At 37.3% G+C, this 22,835-nt stretch overlaps 1 protein-coding gene across 1 annotated transcript in view; it reads right to left on the reverse strand.

The window, feature by feature from the left end:
- Positions 1 to 601: 601 nt before the first annotated feature.
- LOC306883341 (putative E3 ubiquitin-protein ligase MID2) overlaps positions 602 to 22,835 on the reverse strand; it is a 131,765-nt gene continuing 109,531 nt past the window's right edge. The window contains exons 10-11 of the mRNA XM_079438525.1: positions 1,699 to 1,906; positions 602 to 1,104 (exon numbers count right to left, since the gene is read on the reverse strand). Coding sequence (XP_079294651.1) covers positions 702 to 1,104; positions 1,699 to 1,906 — 611 coding nt within the window. The 3' untranslated portion in view covers positions 602 to 701. The remainder of the gene's footprint in view (positions 1,105 to 1,698; positions 1,907 to 22,835) is intronic.

A 22,835-nucleotide genomic window follows, 5' to 3' on the forward strand; every position in this document is an offset into this window, starting at 1 on the left:
GTCTTTTTGCCAATCTTTCAAATATTCTTGAATGGATGGATCTGATAAATATTCAGTTCTTGATGGCGTTTGAATGCGTGTCAATGGACGAACACCTCCACAGATGGGATTTTGCGACACATCGTATATCAATTATTAAAGATACATGTTAAAAACACCTGGGGAACTTGTGCCTCATGCTGTTCACAAAAACAAAACCAGAAACTGAGATAGTGAGAACAAATCACAGAGGAAATACATATCATGCCATCATCTTCAGACATATTTTAAACCAAAGCATCATCTTTTCTCCCTGAATATGAAAAGTGTGTTATAGACCCATCAGATAATAAATGTAACCCCTATTAGAAACGCCAAATTTTCATCCTAACATAATCCACTATATTCGGTCCAAAAGGAAGTCCAACCCTGTCTCAAGTTAGCAAGACTTTTACACACAGGGGCAACAAATTCAACTCTAAAAAGTGCTTTTAGGAATACATTAAAACTGACAAAAAAGCAAACCAATGTTTAGTCATAAATAATTTACAATTTCCCCCATTTCAGCTGTTTAAATCTGAGAGCTCATAACCCAATCGCTTAACGCTAATTAATGTGACCAGAACTATCAGGAACAACTAAAGATCCAACTTCAACCTAGTTATGAAAACCAGGACAAGAAGAAGGGTGAGGGAACCTTCTGGAATAACTCCTATGATGCCTCAGTGGCAGCTCTTCACTCCAGACACATAGGGCGAATCCTGTTGGCGGCAGATGCCTTCTTGCTGCTCGCTGCAGTCCACGAAGTCAGGCACTGGCAGCCCTGACATGATCATCAACGACTTGTTCCAGATCATGAAGGTGGGAGCCACTGGAAGCAGGAAGGAAACGTCAAAAGTGTATATGTGCTGGGAGTTCATGGCGTCGTAGAAGGACAGGGCGTTGTTGTCGTAGTCCAGCAGAACCCCGACCCTGCGCAGCTGTAGCGAAGCCTCCACGATTGACTCCTTGCTGTTGTGCCGCACCAGGAAGTTGTTGTTGCAACGTGAGAAAACCCAAGATGATGAGTTTTTGCCACTCCATTCGTTTTTGGGTGCTGACTTGTAAGCCACACCAAGAGCGTACCTGCAAGGGAAACAGATTTAAAATCATTTAAAAGACGTGACCAAAGGAACGAATAACTGTTTTTAACAACTTGTTAGTTCATTATATAAGATGTTTAAGATTAGTACTATGTTTTTTATTTAGCGTCTAGAATCTGGGTTCCCAAATCTCGAAATCTTAACATTTTAATGCACCAAATAAAAATTCAACTGAACTTGGCAGTCAGTGATCAGTAGGAATGTTCTAAAGCCTAATACCTTTTTCAGAAATCACAAATAATAAGTCATTAATATTACCAAGTAACAGAAAAACATGTTACAAAATTGTAATAATGTAAAAATGACACACAATGTACTCTTTTAACTGTGCATATTTCAGAAATCCCTACTTGTCAAGAGTAACATTACATTAAGATCATACACATTTTACACTTCTTGAAATGTCTGTTAAATTTTTAATGCATACTGTGTTCATAAGTGAACTAACAGACCAGTGAGAGTGGTTTCTTTCAAAAACAAACCAATCAGTCACCTGCAAAAAAAAAACCCACCTAATATTATGCAGTTACGAAGTCATGCTGTATATATTTCTGATTGAAAATCTGAAATCACTTACCATGTGGAGGCGCCCAGCAAAACCTCCCAATAATGGCAGCCACTGTCGATGAAGACGTTGCCAGCGGCACCATAGGATCCGGTTCCGCTGAAGCGCTCCGGAGTGTGACTCTTCTTCAGGGAGCTTTCGTCCTTCTCCATGGTCAGACAGTCATTGGAGAGGCGCAGCTTCTTATGGGCTGTTTTGGGGTCCAGTTTGAAAGGCTGACCTGAGGAGCGGAGAGGACAGAGATGGGTGAGATACATCAGAAACATGTAATAAGAGCCAGTGGGGAATGATTTGCTGACCTGAGAAGAAACCTTCACTGGTCTGCTGGAATTCGTGCAATTTGTTAAATGTCAGATTGAGCTCTTCTGGTTAATTAGGAGATGGGCAGTTGTGATAAAAGACACAGTGTGTGTGTGTGTGAGAGAGTTAAAGACAGAGAGAACCAAATGCTAAATGAAGTCATATGATTTGAGTTTTATATTTCTTGAAAAGCAGAGGTGACCCCACAGACCCGACATTTAACTCTGGCACGTCTAAATCTTCCTATCCCCGGCGTAATGACTGACAATGCAGGAAAACAATCAGCTGCGCTCCGTCCCTGCCCACAAACCAATCATCTCAACCCAGAGTGAGGTTTACTGCACCCAGAAATGAAAGGTTCTGGCAATGTGCTGCTGGAAGCCAATTACATTAGCACGCTCTTGTCTTTGAACTGCTTATCGCTGCGAGCACAGCCATTCTAAACACTCGTGCAGTCATGCCATTTTACAGCATGTGTTTGAGGGCACTGAGAAAAATGATGCAGATGCATGCATACGCACACACCAGGCTAAAAGCGAGAATCCCATGAAATGCTTATTGCCCGCTACTATAAAACTGATGAACTGTTCAAGACAAAAAGAAGTAAAATGGCATAATTGTGCAGTGCAGGTGTCAGAATAAAGGTCTTTATTGTGCCATTTTTTATTTAAAAACGGGAAATTAAAAAAACTTACTTTTATACACTTAACTACAAGAAATGATGTTGAAATGTAGGATGGTTTTCTGCAGAATATTTATTTATGTTAATGAAAGCATGTAGTATGTCAATGTCAATTTTATTTCTATAGCACAACTAAACACAACAGCAGTTGACCAGAGTGCTTTACACCAATACGAAAGACAGTAGAAATATCAAATTATAAATCTAAAATATATAAACATAACAGTTCAAATAATAAGGTACATCAAAGTTAAACATTAAAAGACTAGAGAAATATATTGATCTAGAGAAATATATACTTTAGTGGATTTGAGCGAGCAAAAATGAGCAGTGTTGAGTGAGAGAAAAACTAGATTTATGACAGCTGCTGTAGACGCTGATGCCTGTGTCACATATTTTCAAAGGTTTATTTGTAAAGCACTAAAATGTGCATTTCACAGTGACAACAACATAGTGTGTAGTGCCAGCTGTGACCATGACATAAAAAACAGCACTGCAGTGTCTTTCAGAACAGCAAATAAGATCATTTTCAGCTCAGAAGGGAATTTGGTGAAATATAAAATATTAGGCAACTTATAATACAACTTCTACTAATATAAACACACAATAATATATATTATTGTGTGTTTTAGTAATAGTATTATTAGTACTATAAGTTGTCTAATATTATATATATATTTCACCAAATTCCCTTCCATATATATAGTACATAAAATATGATTTATTGTATTGAATTAATATTATATATATTGTTTTATATTTTATATTTATAATTTTTTTAAATTATACTATTATAATGTTAATATGACAATATCTATAATATTTATATAGATACATAGATCACATATACATAATGTTGTTACTAGTTACTTATTTTTTAATTCTCAGGAATTAAGCTTTCTCAGTATGTTTTCATCTTATTTATCTTTTTATGTATTAGACAACTTTTATCTTAGAATATGGACAGTCTATTTTTGATCTGCTAATGAAAGTATTTCCAAAATTGTTAATGTTATTAATGAAAGTTCTATGAAATATTTCAATTCCCAACATTTTCCATTAGAACATATGTCAAATATTATAATATTAAATTATATTTACATATGACTAAATATTAGAGACACACACACATGCATATGTGGTTTACGAGGACTTTCCATAGACGTGATGGGTTTTATACATTACAAAGTGTATTTTCTATCGACTCTCCCTAATCCTACCCCTAAACATTATCTTCACACAAAACTATCTGCATTTTTGACTTTCAAAAAAACACATTAGTATGTTTTTAAGTCATTTAGTTTATGGGGACACAGGAAGTGTCCTTATAAACATATTTATGTTGTAATACCCATGCCATTGTACACATTTGTGTCCTCATAAATTATATATATCAGAACACACACACACACAAAAAATCAAGTGTATGTTTTTCTTTAAGATGTGCCATGAGGTCACATGGTTGGCTTGGCTCCTGTTCTTGGGCTGAGCTGTTATGGTGTGTTTTCTGCAGGGGAGGGCCGACCGCTGACAGCTTGAGCGATGTCTATGCTGTTCAGGACGAGTAAACATTATTCTGAGATCTTTTAACAACAAGTAAACATGGCTGCCCTTGGGGCTGCTTGTCATGTGATATTTCTCATATTGGCTTTATGTACGGTCACCAGCCATGGCAGTGCTGATTAAACAGGAGAGACCTCCTATAGGAACACAGTGTGACTCTACACACACACAAACAGACAGGCTTATTTCGTGCTGCTGTCATTCAAATTTCTACCTTCACAGGGCAGAGTAAACATGACATTAAAGCTAGTCACCCAGAAATAGAAAACTTGTTATTTCTCATAATGAAGAAAGCAATTACCAAAATGTTATAGTTTTGCTTAAAATATCCTGCATTTCTCAAAGGTCATATGAAAGTGTTTTACTTGTTATGAGTCTTTACTGGATAATACAGTAGAGAAGAACAGATAGAAGAATGGATTTAGGGTGGTCTAGGGAATGACACAGATGAGGCTCAAACCAACATCACTTTACTTCAGCTAAAATTAGTTTCACTCACCTTTACTTTTTAAGTTTATAAGACATATTGGAGCTTTAGAGTGGACCTGAGGTCACATTAGCAAAATTTTGGTGAAATTTACTGGCAAAAAAGTCTATTGTCAGAAGTATAGTGATGTTTAAAGCACAGCTCATAAAGAAATAATTTTCATACAAGCAGCTTTCTGTTGGTTACAACTTGAAACGTTGCAAAATCTGTTTGGGGAAATATTTTGCCCTTACGCGAAATTCCCATTTGCATGGATTCCTACTGAAAAGACTGGATTTTTCACACACAATTTACTAAAAAACGGTAAATGTGGCCACATCTTCTGTCTCAATCTTTTTATGGTTTATATGGACATTTCAATAACACAAATGGGAGAATAGCACTGAATTCATAGATTTACATTGATTTTTTTGTGGCTGAAGTCAGTTTTCCTCAAGTTTACACAGGTTGTTCTATCGGAGTAACCAGCTGCAGTTCATAACATTAACATGTTGCACTAAAGTTTGACAAGCAAGCGGGAAAGTGTAGTAATACTCTGTCTTCATTTTGAAAACTGTATCTATTTGTTGTAGAATCTAACAAAATGTGCTTTGCTATCCATCTTATTTAAAATAAACGATGCAACTGTAGCTGAAGTGTCCAAATACTTTTTGGGGTTACTTTATAATCAATAAACATATTTATTCTGCTACAGCTGGATGATACCATATCAAAAGACAAACAGTGCAAAAAAATCTTCAAAATGCATTGAGACCAAAGGAGGGGCTTGCTCAAATAAAGAACAATCAGTCTGGATTAATGATATATCCTATGATTAACAATACAACCAAAGCAGAAGAGAGAAAACAAGAAGAAAGAGGATCCATCTGAGGAATAAAAGATAGATCAGTGGCAATGAAAGGCAGTGATTTGGCTTAATGTGTCTAGACTTGAGTTTGTGCTCAGACCCCTGCTGCTGCTTGTATTATGGATCTCAGCAATGCCTTTTGAACATATTATCTCATCCAAAGTTCAGCTGGAGAAACCAAACTTTGATTTCAGCAAAACCTGCAAAGAGCCATTCGATGTCTTCCCGTTCTTGCTCTGTAAGCCTGGCTGCGCTTCAGGCACATAGTCATGTTGAGTCTGGCGATGGACTGGGGGATGGAGAAGCAGGAGCAGGGATGGTAAATAAAGAGGAAGGGTGGCCACGGTGGAGCACGCACGCACGCGCACGCGCACACACGTTGGTTTTTGTGGTTTATGGGGACTCTCCATAGGCGTAATGGATTTTATACTGAACAAACTGTGTGTGCTATTGCCCTACACCAACCCTACACCTAAACTTAGCCCTCACAGGAGACTTTGTGCATTTTTAGATTTTCAAAACAACACCATTTAGTATGTTTTTTAAGCCTTTTGAATTACGGGGACATAGGCAGTGTCCTCATAAACCACCTTCATATTGTAATACCTCTGTCATACCCATGTCATTATACAAATTTGTGTCCTCATAAACCACATAAACATGCACACACACACACACACACACACACAAACACACAAACACATTATAATAACAATAAATTATCTATCTATCATCTATCTATCTATCTATCTATCTATCTATCTATCTATCTATCTATCTATCTATCTATCTATCTATCTAACACACTATTGCAAATCTCAACTGCTTGATTGTTTGTATTGTCGCATAATATAAACTATATCATAAGCCAGCTTAAATCTTATACATGTGACTTAAATATGAAGATATTAAGATATTATAAAAATTAACATCATGATGTTCTGTAAAGGTGCTTTGAAGCAATGTGTATTGTCAAATAAATTTAACTTGACTTTAATAGAAATTTAACTTGACTTGATATTAAAAATGTTATATATGTCATACCACATACCATACAGCTCATTTGCTTTATTAATATAAAATTAATGAAATAAAACATTACGGATGTTGCATTTGAGGCTAAAGGGATCCTGCTCTTTGGCCCCTGTACACTTCATATTGAGTGGCCCTGTGATACGACCTCTTCTACATCTTCTCTGCCTCTGCAAATTGCAGTCACCACTCAAAGGCTGCTGAGAAATTAATTGTAGATGATAAAGCGTGAGCTCTAGGATTCGACTGGGGGTTGAGCACGCTCTCACTCTGGATTCCTGAATCAAACAGGAAGTGATTATGTAAATGTCTTTAAATAGCATTTCTCTTGAGATGGGGGGGGGGGGGGGGGGGGTGTCTGGACTTTTCACGGTCGAGTAGGCATGGCAAGTACATGTGTGCCAGAGAAAAAGTAAATCAGAGAATTGGCCCAAAATCAGTTTCCTGTTATATATGGTCACACAGCTGTGGCAAATGACAGTGGATTCTTTGACTATAAAAGTAAAAAAAAAAAAAAGTTAAAAGTCGTGACGTATTGTCAAGTATGGTGACCCATACTCGAAATTGGTGCTCTGCGTTTAACCCATCCAAGTGCACACACACAGCAGTGAGTAGTGAACAAATGCGCGCACACACACACACACACACACACCGTGAACACACACCCGGAGCAGTGGGCAGCCATGCTGCAGCGCCCGGGGAGCAGTTGGGGGTTCGGCGCCTTGCTCAAGGGCACCTCAGTCGTGGTATTGAGGGTGGAGAGAGCGCTGGACATTCACTCCCCCCACCTACAATCCCTGCCGGCCGGGGACTCGAACCCGCAACCTTTCGATTACGAGTCCGACTCTCTAACCATTAGGCCACGACTTCCCCTATGCAAGGGTTAAAATGTTTTCTCTGATGAATATTATATACAGCAGCCTTAAACGTCCTACTTTGAATGCTAATGTTACCGTAGATCAAAGAGAGAAAGTTATACTTTGGATAATTTTCCCAAAGCACTAAGAATAACAGTAGCGCTTAATCTCTATAGCATTTCCCCAATAGCAGCGTTATATAAGCAGCACATACACTACTGTTCAAAAGTTTGGGATAGTATGATTTTTTAAAAGAAAATTATTAGCAATTAACACTTTTATTCAGCAAGGGCACAAAAACAACAAAAACATTTTAAAGGGCTTGCATTTTGAGTCTAAATATCAGTAAACTTACAGCAACATACTGTATATACGCTCCCCTACATTTTTGTAGGACAGGCACTGTGTGTGTCTGGGAGAAAATGGCATTTAATGGCACTGCTGTCTAAAAACAGCATGATTACAGTAACAAAAAAGACAGGTGGGGGTGAATGATGGAAAGCAAGAGAGATACTCCTGCCGCATTCTCACAGAAGCTCGAGGAACCATGAGAAAGCACAGGACTGAGAGGAAGAAACAGACAATGAAAATGAGCGTTTGCCGTTTTCTCCAGACATTCCTGTATTTCTCTCTCAAACTCCTCCACAAGGCCGCGGTGTGACTCTGATGCAATAACCCATTTGAATGCTGTCAGCTAGTGCGCTTCATCTTGATTGAGTTCTTTGCTGTGAGAAGGCTGGGTAACGTCTGACAGCTTAGGTGAAGGACCCAGGCTTTCCCAGACCTCTCTCTCTCTCTCTTTCTCTCTCACACACACACCAAACCAACTGATGGTTCTCATTATTTGCATGCTCGGGTGCCTGTGACAGATGGAATGCTGATAAAGGTATTGAGCGGTAGACTATGACAGAGCTGCTGCATGTACAACCACCATATATACTAGGACTCAGGGTATAAGAGCTAAGAGGAGTAGACTGGTGCATTTGGCCAAATATATCATTCAGATTATTCACATCAGTCCCTAACCTTTCCTACCAATATCCTGTAACAGTTGGGGTCCAGGGCATATTTTCCATTTACAAATATTTCTGAGTGAATTTGTAAAACAAATCATCATTTTGGGAGTATACAGTTAGCATTTTTATACTTTCAATTCCAATGTCCTGAAGACAATCTTTTTTTTTTTTGAAAGGGTTTTTGGTTAAATGCCTAAAACAAGGTCTGTGGTTAAAACGAGCTCAAGATGTTTTCACATTTTATTCTACAAGATAAAATACATGAATACTACTACATTAGTGATTTTTTGAAGCTTTTACATGTACATGCACATAAATACAGGAAAACTCAATGTGTGTATGTGCATGAAAATGTTTTATCTGTTTATGATGGTCACAAGTAAATTTGACCCTGAATTTCATGGTCAGCAGCAACTGCACTGATACATATAAAAACGTACGTATGCATTTGGTTATGCCACTACCCTCTGAGGGTATTTACATTTACACATTTGGCATTTAAAAAATTATTGCTACAATACTGCTTATAATAATCATAATAATAAATATAGCTGCAAGCAGCGATTAACCGGGGTTCGTGAAATTGACACCCTTTAAGGTGGTCTTGGTCAACCTGGATGTACGGCTGACAGTTAAAAACATCCAGAATGGAGAGCAGGCTCACAGACACACAACACTCATGCACACACAGTGAAATTAAATGATTAAACTGGCCTATTAATACTCTATGAACATATTCACACACACACACACACACACATTTAAATGAAATGGTCAAACGGTCACAGTAATAATTATTAAGCCTGCTTACACACACACTCACACATACAAACACACACAGAAACACTCATACACGGACATACATGCACACACATTTTGTTGCAGATATTTGAAATAAGTGATAGGTAACAAAGCCTATTGCACCTATTCGCTTTTTAAGAGTTTAGATGTCATTTTCAGGTTCCACTGTAATCATAATCTGGCAAAATTATAAAAACTGATATGTCTGTATGAACAAAATGGTAAACTTTGACTCAATGAGGTTTAAAATGTTATAACAGTGATTTTATAGCATCTCCATAAGCAACTTATGAACAGTACTGTTTAAGAGTTTAATAAGCCCATTAGTGGTCTTACGCTGCCATCTAGTGGTTATAAATGCCTATTTCTCATACAACACTGTGTTTTTGAGCTTTTTAACTGTAATAGTGTTATTTTTTTGCCCAGTCTCTGTTAAATTATCACATTTTTTTGATAATTATTGACCTAGAGAGTCTAAAGAACAGCACTGCAATGATTTGATTGATTTTGAGTTAAAAACTGAAAGCTAGTTGACAAAAGCATGTTTTTCAAAATAATATCAATCTCAAAATTATTAAACTAGCCTATTAATACTCTATAAGCATATTTACATACACACAAAAACACACATGCACACACACATAGAAATGAAATGGTCAAACCATCACAATAACAATCATAAAGCCTGCTTACACACAAACACACTTGTATACACACACACACACACAGAAAAACACTTGTATACACACACACACACACACACACAGAAACACTCATACACAGACATACAAGCACACACATTTTGTTGCAGATGCAGATATTTCAAATAAGTGATAGGTAACAAAGCCTATTGCACTTATTCAGTTTTTAAGAGTTTAGATGTCATTTTTAGGTTTCACTGTAATCATAATCTGGCAAAATTATAAAAGCTGATATGTCTGTATGAACAAAATGGTAAACTTTGACTCAATGAGGTTTAAAATGTTATAACAGTGATTTTATAATGTTTTAACTTGAATCCTTCAGTAGCCATTGAACAGTGCTGTTTTACAGCTTAATAAGGCCATTAGTGGTCTTCCGCTGCCATCTAGTGGTTATAAATGCCAATTTCTCATACAACACTGTGTTTTTAAGCTTTATAACTATTATAGTGTTATTTTTGGCCCAGTCTCTCTTAAATTATAAACATTTTTTGATAATTATTGATCCAGAGACTCCAGAGAACATCACTGCTGTGGTTTGATCGAGATTGAGCAAAAAAAACAGAGACAAGTTAGCAAAAGTAGGTTTGTAACACATTTGTAAATAATTAATGAACGATTTGATTGACAGCATTAGTCCAAGAGGCAAAGTTGTTCAGAATGAGGGGATCTATCAGATGATATGAAGATGTAGTGTATAAGTGAATGTTATTAATATTTTATTGCAATTTGAGGTCATTTCCCTTAGAAATACTGTTTCAGAAGCCCTTTTTCACTGTTAAAGCACCACCTATGGTCCGATCTCCATGAAACTTTTCATGCTTGTTAACGGTCATGTGTCACATGTTTTCACCAACATTCGTAAAGTTTCAAGTTTTTGTTTACATTTTATAGGCTGTTGGGTTTTTGTGGCCACGTGTCCTTTTTTAAATGAGCCAATTATAGCTAACCAAAGGACAAAATTCAAAATTTTTTCGATAACTATTGATCTAGAGAGTCCAGAGATTATTACTGCAGTTGTTTGTTTGAGATTGACCAAAAAACCAGAGACTAGTTCGCAAAAGTAGGTTTTAGACATATTTCTGAATAATTAATGAACGATTTGATTGACATCTTTGGTCCAAGAGGCAAAGTTGTTCAGAATGAGGAGATCTATCATATGATATGCATTATTTGTGGATATGTAAAACACCACGTGATCACTAGGCCAAAAATCTCGTTAGCGCCAACTTGTGGCCGATTTCTTTCAAAATTCTTACAGACCTTTGGGGCCTTGAGTCAAACATGGCCACCGAGTTTCATTCCGATCGACCTCCGTTAACCTTGTCTAATAAGTGCTCAAATTTTAATGGCCGATGGCGGCCATGTTTTTTTAGATACGCGAATGTCCTCATAGATTTTTCAGCCACGTCGGACAAAGACACAGCATACCAAGTTTCAAGTCGATCGGACTAACGGTTACCCATTTACAGTTTTTTCGATCTTATAGCGCCACCAAGTGGCAGATCAGTGGTATTTCTTGTTGTTTGACCAAAGTTCCTATTGCTATATATATGTACCAAGTTTGGTGAAGATATCTCATTTCGTTCACGAGTTATAGGATTTTTCGTAAAATAGGTCCTCGACTTTTAAACGTTTTTGGGCCCCATTACAAAAGTGAGTGGATGTTTCAAAGATTTTTTTGATAATTATTAATAAGCCCTAGACAGAGAACATTTCGGCAGTAGATTGGTTGCGATTGGGTGAAAAACCTACGACTAGTTCACCAAAGTAGGTTTTGAACCTAATTGCGAATAGTTAAATAACGGTTTGATTGACAGAAATGATCCTAGAGACAAAGTTGTTCAGAATGATGAGATCTATCATGTGATATGAATGACTTATGTATTTGTGAATATCTAAGATGTTTTTTTTACAGTTAATTTCATGTACAGTTGAAATATTGTGTTTTTGATAGCTTTTCTGACTGTTATAGCGTCACCTATGGTCCGATCTTGATGAAACTTTTCTTGCTTGTTCACAGTCATGTGACACATGTTTTCACCAACTTTCGTAAAGTTTCAAGTTTTCGTTTAGGTTTTATAGGCTGTTGGGTATGTGTGGCCACGCCTCCTTTTTGAAATGAGCCAATTATGGCTAACCAAAGGACAAAATTCAACATTTTTTCGATAATTATTGATCTAGAGAGTCCAGAGATTATTACTGCAGTGGTTTGATCGAAATTGAGTGAAAAACCAGAGACTAGTTCGCAAAAGTAGGTTTTAGACATATTTCTGAATACTTAATGAACGATTTGATTGACAGCTTTGGTCCAAGAGGAAATGTTGTTCATTATGAGGAGATCTATCAGATGATATGCATTATGTGTGGATATGTAAAACACCACGTGATTACAGAGCCAAAAATCTCGTTAGCGCCAACTTGTGGCCGATTTCTTTCTAAATTCTTACAGACCTTTAGGGCCATGAGTCAAACATGCCCACCGAGTTTTGTTCCGATCGACCTCCGTTAACCTTGTCTAATTGGTGCTTGAAATGTTTTGGCCAATGGCGGCCATGTTTTTTGAGATACGTGAATGTCCTCATATACACTTGTGCCCCTTTGGACCAAGATGCTGCATACCAATTTTGAAGCCGATCGGACCAACGGTTGCCTAGTTATAACCATTTATATGTTTTTTCTGTCTTATAGCGCCCCTAAGTGGCAGAGCTTCGCAATTTTTTTTATTTGACCAAAGATTGAGCTCGTACATACTTGTACCGAGTTTGGTGAATATAGCTCATTCCGTTCCAGAGCTATACTTCCAACAACATTTGGCTAACGTTAGCATAGACGCTAATTGGAGTACTGTATCGCCCGAAAATCAAAATTTCAACTTTTTTTTGATAATTATTGATATTCAGTGTCCACAGAATATTTCTGCACTGGTTTGGTTCCGATCGGGCGAAAAACCTAGGACTAGTTCGCAAAAGTAGGTCTGGGATATAGGTCAATTTTAGGGCAAGAAGGAAGCGTCGTAGCTCAAAAATTTCGGACTCCACTTTTGTTCGGGCTAACCCAAGGATTGCAACGATGTAAAGTTTTTGAGTCTACGACACACGGTTTACGACTGTGGGCCAAAAATGTCTGAAATTTTAGGTTTTTGCGCTGTAGCGCCCCCGTTTGGCCGATTTGGCCGATTCTTTGTATCTGAGTAGCGAGCAAGACTACTACCTTCTGACCAAGTTTCAGCTCTCTAGCCCTTACGGTTTGGGCTGCACGATTCGTTTTAAGGCAGAATAATAATAATAATAATAATAAATATAGCTGCAAGCAGCGATTAACCGGGGTTCGTGAAATTGACGCCCTTTAAGGTTGGCCAACCTGGATGTATGGCTGACAGTTAAAAACATCCAGAATGGAGAGCAGGCTCACAGACACACAACACTCATGCACACACAGTGAAATTAAATGATTAAACTGGCCTATTAATACTCTATGAACATATTCACACACACACACACACACACACACACACACACACACACACATTTAAATGAAATGGTCAAACGGTCACAGTAATAATTATTAAGCCTGCTTACACACACACTCACACATACAAACACACACAGAAACACTCATACACGGACATACATGCACACACATTTTGTTGCAGATATTTGAAATAAGTGATAGGTAACAAAGCCTATTGCACTTATTCAGTTTTTAAGAGTTTAGATGTCATTTTTAGGTTTCACTGTAATCATAATCTGGCAAAATTATAAAAGCTGATATGTCTGTATGAACAAAATGGTAAACTTTGACTCAATGAGGTTTAAAATGTTATAACAGTGATTTTATAATGTTTTAACTTGAATCCTTCAGTAGCCATTGAACAGTACTGTTTTACAGCTTAATAAGGCCATTAGTGGTCTTCCGCTGCCATCTAGTGGTTATAAATGCCAATTTCTCATACAACACTGTGTTTTTAAGCTTTATAACTATTATAGTGTTATTTTTGGCCCAGTCTCTCTTAAATTATAAACATTTTTTGATAATTATTGATCCAGAGACTCCAGAGAACATCACTGCTGTGGTTTGATCGAGATTGAGCAAAAAAACAGAGACAAGTTAGCAAAAGTAGGTTTCTAACACATTTGTAAATAATTAATGAACGATTTGATTGACAGCATTAGTCCAAGAGGCAAAGTTGTTCAGAATGAGGGGATCTATCAGATGATATGAAGATGTAGTGTATAAGTGAATGTTATTAATATTTTATTGCAATTTGAGGTAATTTCCCTTAGAAATACTGTTTCAGAAGCCCTTTTTCACTGTTAAAGCACCACCTATGGTCCGATCTCCATGAAACTTTTCATGCTTGTTAACGGTCATGTGTCACATGTTTTCACCAACATTCGTAAAGTTTCAAGTTTTTGTTTACATTTTATAGGCTGTTGGGTTTTTGTGGCCACGTGTCCTTTTTTAAATGAGCCAATTATAGCTAACCAAAGGACAAAATTCAACATGTTTTCGATAACTATTGATCTAGAGAGTCCAGAGATTATTACAGCAGTGGTTTGATCGAGATTGACCAAAAAACCAGAGACTAGTTCGCAAAAGTAGGTTTTAGACATATTTCTGAATAATTAATGAACGATTTGATTGATATCTTTGGTCCAAGAGGCAAAGTTGTTCAGAATGAGGAGATCTATCATATGATATGCATTATTTGTGGATATGTAAAACACCACGTGATCACTAGGCCAAAAATCTCGTTAGCGCCAACTTGTGGCCGATTTCTTTCAAAATTCTTACAGACCTTTGGAGTCATGAGTCAAACATGCCCACCGAGTTTCATTCCGATCGACCTCCGTTAACCTTGTCTAACAAGTGCTCAAATTTTAATGGCCGATGGCGGCCATGTTTTTTTAGATACGCGAATGTCCTCATAGATTTTTCAGCCACGTCGGACAAAGACACAGCATACCAAGTTTCAAGTCGATCGGACTAACGGTTACCCAGTTACAGTTTTTTCGATCTTATAGCGCCACCAAGTGGCAGATCAGTGGTATTTTTTGTTTTTCGACCAAAGTTCTTACTGCTATATATATGTACCAAGTTTGGTGAAGATATCTCATTTCGTTCACGAGTTATAGGATTTTTCGTAAAATAGGTCCTCGACTTTTAAACGTTTTTGGGCCCCATTACAAAAGTGAGTGGATGTTTCAAAGATTTTTTTGATAATTATTAATAAGCCCTAGACAGAGAACATTTCGGCAGTAGATTGGTTGCGATTGGGTGAAAAACCTACGACTAGTTCACCAAAGTAGGTTTTAAACCTAATTGCGAATAGTTAAATAACGGTTTGATTGACAGAAATGCTCCTAGAGACAAAGTTGTTCAGAATGATGAGGTCTATCATGTGATATGAATGACTTATGTATTTGTGAATATCTAAGATGTTTTTTTTACAGTTAATTTCATGTACAGTTGAAATATTGTGTTTTTGATGGCTTTTCTGACTGTTATAGCGCCACCTATGGTCCGATCTTGATGAAACTTTTCTTGCTTGTTCACAGTCATGTGACACATGTTTTCACCAACTTTCGTAAAGTTTCAAGTTTTCGTTTAGGTTTTATAGGCTGTTGGGTATGTGTGGCCACACCTCTTTTTTGAAATTAGCCAATTATGGCTAACCAAAGGACAAAATTCAACATTTTTTCGATAACTATTGATCTAGAGAGTCCAGAAATTATTACTGCAGTGGTTTGATCGAAATTGAGTGAAAAACCAGAGACTAGTTCGCAAAAGTAGGTTTTAGACATATTTCTGAATAATTAATGAACGATTTGATTGACAGCTTTGGTCCAAGAGGAAAAGTTGTTCATTATGAGGAGATCTATCAGATGATATGCATTATGTGTGGATATGTAAAACACCACGTGATTACAGAGCCAAAAATCTCGTTAGCGCCAACTTGTGGCCGATTTCTTTCAAAATTGTTACAGACCTTTAGGGCCATGAGTCGAACATGCCCACCGAGTTTTGTTCCGATCGACCTCCGTTAACCTTGTCTAATTGGTGCTTGAAATGTTTTGGCCAATGGCGGCCATGTTTTTTGAGATACGTGAATGTCCTCATATACACTTGTGCCCCTTTGGACCAAGATGCTGCATACCAATTTTGAAGCCGATCGGACCAACGGTTGCCTAGTTATAACCATTTATATGTTTTTTCTGTCTTATAGCGCCCCTAAGTGGCAGAGCTTCGCAATTTTTTTTATTTGACCAAAGATTGAGCTCGTACATACTTGTACCGAGTTTGGTGAATATAGCTCATTCCGTTCCAGAGCTATACTTCCAACAACATTTGGCTAACGTTAGCATAGACGCTAATTGGAGTACTGTATCGCCCGAAAATCAAAATTTCAACTTTTTTTTGATAATTATTGATATTCAGTGTCCACAGAATATTTCTGCACTGGTTTGGTTCCGATCGGGCGAAAAACCTAGGACTAGTTCGCAAAAGTAGGTCTGGGATATAGGTCAATTTTAGGGCAAGAAGGAAGCGTCGCAGCTCAAAAATTTCGGACTCCACTTTTGTTCGGGCTAACCCAAGGATTGCAACGATGTAAAGTTTTTGAGTCTACGACACACGGTTTACGACTGTGGGCCAAAAATGTCTGAAATTTTAGGTTTTTGCGCTGTAGCGCCCCCGTTTGGCCGATTTGGCCGATTCTTTGTATCTGAGTAGCGAGCAAGACTACTACCTTCTGACCAAGTTTCAGCTCTCTAGCCCTTACGGTTTGGGCTGCACGATTCGTTTTAAGGCAGAATAATAATAATAATAATAAATATAGCTGCAAGCAGCGATTAACCGGGGTTCGTGTAATTGACGCCCTTTAAGGTTGGCCAACCCGGATTTATGGCTGACAGTTAAAAACATCCAAAATGGAGAGCAGGCTCACAGACACACAACAGTCATGCACACACACTGAAACACTGCTTGTTAAGAGTCATCTGACATACGTTATCAACATATTTTGAGTTTTCGTTTAGGCTTCATAAGTTTTTGGGTATATGCGGCAAAGCCCCTTTTCTAAATGACGCATTATAGCTAACCAGAGGACAAAATTCAACATGTTTTTGATAATTATAGATCTAGAGACTCCAGAGAATATCATTGCTGTGGTTTGATCGAGATTGAGCAAAAAAACAGAGATTAGTTCGCAAAAGTAGGTTTTTAACACATTTATTAATTATTAATGAACAATTTGATTGACAGCATTAGTCCAAGAGGCAAAGTTGTTCAGAATGAGGAGATCTATCATATAATATGAAGATGTAGTAAATAAGTGAATATTATTAACATTTTATTGCAATTAGATTTAATTTCCCTTAGAAATACTGTTTCAGAAGCCTTTTTCACTGTTATAGCACCACCTATGGTCCGATCTCCATGAAACTTGTCATGCTTGTTAAGAGTCATATGAGACATGTTTTCACCAACTTTCGTAAAGTTTCAAGTTTTCGTTTAGGTTTTATAGGAGTTTGGGTATGTGTGGGCACGCCTCCTTTTTAAATGAGCCATTTATTGCTAACCAAAAGACAAAATTAAACTTTTTTTCGATAATTATTGATCTAGGGAGTCCAGAGATTATTACCGCAGTGGTTTGATTGAGATTGAGGGAAAAACCAGGGACTAGTTCGCAAAAGTAGGTTTTTAACATATTTCTAAATAATTAATGAACGATTTGATTGACAGCAATGGTTTTAGAGGCAAAGTTGCTCATTGTGAGGAGATCTATCAAACGATGTGCATATTGTGTGCATATGTAAAACACCACGTGATTACAGAGCCAAAAAAATCTCGTTAGCGCCAACTAGTGGCCGATTTCTTTCAAAATTCTTACAGACCTTTAGGGCTCTGAGTCGAACATGCCTACCGAGTCTCGTTCTGATTGACCTCCGTTAACCTTGTTTAATAGGTGCTTAAATTATTTGGCCAATGGCGGCCATGTTTTTTTAGATACACCATTGTCCTCATAGATGCTTGTGCCCCTTCAGACGAAGATGCTGCATACCAATTTTGAAGTCGATCAGAGCAACGATTGCCTAGTTATAGCCATTTACAAGTTTTTTCTGTCTTATAGCGCCCCTAAGTGGCAGAGCTGCGCAATTTTTTTTATTTGACCAAAGATTGAGCTCGTACATACGTGTACCAAGTTTGGTGAATATAGCTCATTCCGTTCCAGAGTTATACTTCCAATAACATTTGGCTAACGTTAGCATAGACGCTAATTGATGTACCGTTTCGGTCGAAAATCGAAATTTCAACTTTTTTTTGATAATTATTGATATTCAGTGTCCATAGAATATTTTTGCACTGGTTTGGTTCCGATCGGGCGAAAAACCTAGGACTAGTTCGCAAAAGTAGGTCTGGGATTTAGGTCAATTTTAGGGCAAGAAGGAAGCGTCGTAGCTCAAAAATTTCGGTCTCCACTTTTGTTCGGGCTAACCCAAGGATTGCAACGATGTAAAGTTTTTGAGTCTACGACACACGGTTTACGACTGTGGGCCAAAAATGTCTGAAATTTTAGGTTTTTGCGCTGTAGCGCCCCCGTTTGGCCGATTGGGCTGAGACTTTGATACGTTCTCCCCAAATTGAGCTCTACGATCTGTCCAAGTTTCAAGTCTCTAGGCCTTACGGTTTGGGCTGCACGATTCGTTTTAGGGCAGAAAAAAAAAAAAATGGGCAATTATAATTACCAATATAGCTGCAAGCAGCGATTAACCGGGGTTCGTGAAATTGACACCCTTTAAGGTTGGCCAACCTGGATGTATGGCTGACAGTTAAAAACATCCAGAATGGAGAGCAGGCTCACAGACACACAACACTCATGCACACACACTGAAATTAAATGATTAAACTGGCCTATTAATACTCTATGAACATATTCACACACACACACACACACACACATTTAAATGAAATGGTCAAACGGTCACAGTAATAATTATTAAGCCTGCTTACACACACACTCACACATACAAACACACACAGAAACACTCATACACGGACATACATGCACACACATTTTGTTGCAGATATTTGAAATAAGTGATAGGTAACAAAGCCTATTGCACCTATTCGCTTTTTAAGAGTTTAGATGTCATTTTCAGGTTCCACTGTAATCATAATCTGGCAAAATTATAAAAACTGATATGTCTGTATGAACAAAATGGTAAACTTTGACTCAATGAGGTTTAAAATGTTATAACAGTGATTTTATAGCATCTCCATAAGCAACTTATGAACAGTACTGTTTAAGAGTTTAATAAGCCCATTAGTGGTCTTACGCTGCCATCTAGTGGTTATAAATGCCTATTTCTCATACAACACTGTGTTTTTGAGCTTTTTAACTGTAATAGTGTTATTTTTTGCCCAGTCTCTGTTAAATTATCACATTTTTTTTATAATTATTGACCTAGAGAGTCTAAAGAACAGCACTGCAATGATTTGATTGATTTTGAGTTAAAAACTGAAAGCTAGTTGACAAAAGCATGTTTTTCAAAATAATATCAATCTCAAAATTATTAAACTAGCCTATTAATACTCTATAAGCATATTTACATACACACAAAAACACACATGCACACACACATAGAAATGGTCAAACCATCACAATAACAATCATAAAGCCTGCTTACACACATACACACACACACACACACACACAAACACACAAACACACTTGTATACACACACACACACACACACAGAAAAACACTTGTATACACACACACACACACACACACACACAAACACACTTGTATACACACACACACACACACACAAACACACTTGTATACACACACATACACAAACACACACACACACACACACACACACAAACACACTTGTATACACACACACACACACACACACACAAACACACTTGTATACACACACACACACACACACACACACACACACATATACACAAACACACTTGTATACACACACACACACACAGAAACACTCATACACAGACATACATGCACACACATTTTGTTGCAGATGCAGATATTTGAAATAAGTGATAGGTAACAAAGCCTATTGCACTTATTCAGTTTTTAAGAGTTTAGATGTCATTTTTAGGTTTCACTGTAATCATAATCTGGCAAAATTATAAAAGCTGATATGTCTGTATGAACAAAATGGTAAACTTTGACTCAATGAGGTTTAAAATGTTATAACAGTGATTTTATAATGTTTTAACTTGAATCCTTCAGTAGCCATTGAACAGTGCTGTTTTACAGCTTAATAAGGCCATTAGTGGTCTTCCGCTGCCATCTAGTGGTTATAAATGCCAATTTCTCATACAACACTGTGTTTTTAAGCTTTATAACTATTATAGTGTTATTTTTGGCCCAGTCTCTCTTAAATTATAAAAATTTTTTGATAATTATTGATCCAGAGACTCCAGAGAATATCACTGCTGTGGTTTGATCGAGATTGAGCAAAAAAACAGAGACAAGTTAGCAAAAGTAGGTTTCTAACACATTTGTAAATAATTAATGAACGATTTGATTGACAGCATTAGTCCAAGAGGCAAAGTTGTTCAGAATGAGGGGATCTATCAGATGATATGAAGATGTAGTGTATAAGTGAATGTTATTAATATTTTATTGCAATTTGAGGTCATTTCCCTTAGAAATACTGTTTCAGAAGCCCCTTTTCACTGTTAAAGCACCACCTATGGTCCGATCTCCATGAAACTTTTCATGCTTGTTAACGGTCATGTGTCACATGTTTTCACCAACATTCGTAAAGTTTAAAGTTTTTGTTTACATTTTATAGGCTGTTGGGTTTTTGTGGCCACGTGTCCTTTTTTAAATGAGCCAATTATAGCTAACCAAAGGACAAAATTCAACATGTTTTCGATAACTATTGATCTAGAGAGTCCAGAGATTATTACAGCAGTGGTTTGATCGAGATTGACCAAAAAACCAGAGACTAGTTCGCAAAAGTAGGTTTTAGACATATTTCTGAATAATTAATGAACGATTTGATTGACATCTTTGGTCCAAGAGGCAAAGTTGTTCAGAATGAGGAGATCTATCATATGATATGCATTATTTGTGGATATGTAAAACACCACGTGATCACTAGGCCAAAAATCTCGTTAGCGCCAACTTGTGGCCGATTTCTTTCAAAATTCTTACAGACCTTTGGAGTCATGAGTCAAACATGCCCACCGAGTTTCATTCCGATCGACCTCCGTTAACCTTGTCTAATAAGTGCTCAAATTTTAATGGCCGATGGCGGCCATGTTTTTTTAGATACGCGAATGTCCTCATAGATTTTTCAGCCACGTCGGACAAAGACACAGCATACCAAGTTTCAAGTCGATCGGACTAACGGTTACCCAGTTACAGTTTTTTCGATCTTATAGCGCCACCAAGTGGCAGATCAGTGGTATTTTTTGTTGTTTGACCAAAGTTCCTACTGCTATATATATGTACCAAGTTTGGTGAAGATATCTCATTTCGTTCACGAGTTATAGGATTTTTCGTAAAATAGGCCCTCGACTTTTAAACGTTTTTGGGCCCCATTACAAAAGTGAGTGGATGTTTCAAAGATTTTTTTGATAATTATTAATAAGCCCTAGACAGAGAACATTTCGGCAGTAGATTGGTTGCGATTGGGTGAAAAACCTACGACTAGTTCACCAAAGTAGGTTTTAAACCTAATTGCGAATAGTTAAATAACGGTTTGATTGACAGAAATGCTCCTAGAGACAAAGTTGTTCAGAATGATGAGATCTATCATGTGATATGAATGACTTGTGTATTTGTGAATATCTAAGATGTTTTTTTTACAGTTAATTTCATGTACAGTTGAAATATTGTGTTTTTGATGGCTTTTCTGACTGTTATAGCGCCACCTATGGTCCGATCTTGATGAAACTTTTCTTGCTTGTTCACAGTCATGTGACACATGTTTTCACCAACTTTCGTAAAGTTTCAAGTTTTCGTTTAGGTTTTATAGGCTGTTGGGTATGTGTGGCCACACCTCTTTTTTTAAATTAGCCAATTATGGCTAACCAAAGGACAAAATTCAACATTTTTTCGATAATTATTGATCTAGAGAGTCCAGAGATTATTACTGCAGTGGTTTGATCGAAATTGAGTGAAAAACCAGAGACTAGTTCGCAAAAGTAGGTTTTAGACATATTTCTGAATAATTAATGAACGATTTGATTGACAGCTTTGGTCCAAGAGGAAAAGTTGTTCATTATGAGGAGATCTATCAGATGATATGCATTATGTGTGGATATGTAAAACACCACGTGATTACAGAGCCAAAAATCTCGTTAGCGCCAACTTGTGGCCGATTTCTTTCAAAATTCTTACAGACCTTTAGGGCCATGAGTCGAACATGCCCACCGAGTTTTGTTCCGATCGACCTCCGTTAACCTTGTCTAATTGGTGCTTGAAATGTTTTGGCCAATGGCGGCCATGTTTTTTCAGATACGTGAATGTCCTCCTATACACTTGTGCCCCTTTGGACCAAGACGCTGCATACCAATTTTGAAGCCGATCGGACCAACGGTTGCCTAGTTATAACCATTTATATGTTTTTTCTGTCTTATAGCGCCCCTAAGTGGCAGAGCTTCGCAATTTTTTTTATTTGACCAAAGATTGAGCTCGTACATATGTGTACCGAGTTTGGTGAATATAGCTCATTCCGTTCCAGAGCTATACTTCCAACAACATTTGGCTAACGTTAGCATAGACGCTAATTGGAGTACTGTATCGCCCGAAAATCAAAATTTCAACTTTTTTTTGATAATTATTGATATTCAGTGTCCACAG

Source organism: Barbus barbus (genome assembly GCF_936440315.1).
Source record: "Barbus barbus genome assembly, chromosome: 17".
In the NCBI taxonomy this organism is placed as follows: domain Eukaryota; kingdom Metazoa; phylum Chordata; class Actinopteri; order Cypriniformes; family Cyprinidae; genus Barbus; species Barbus barbus.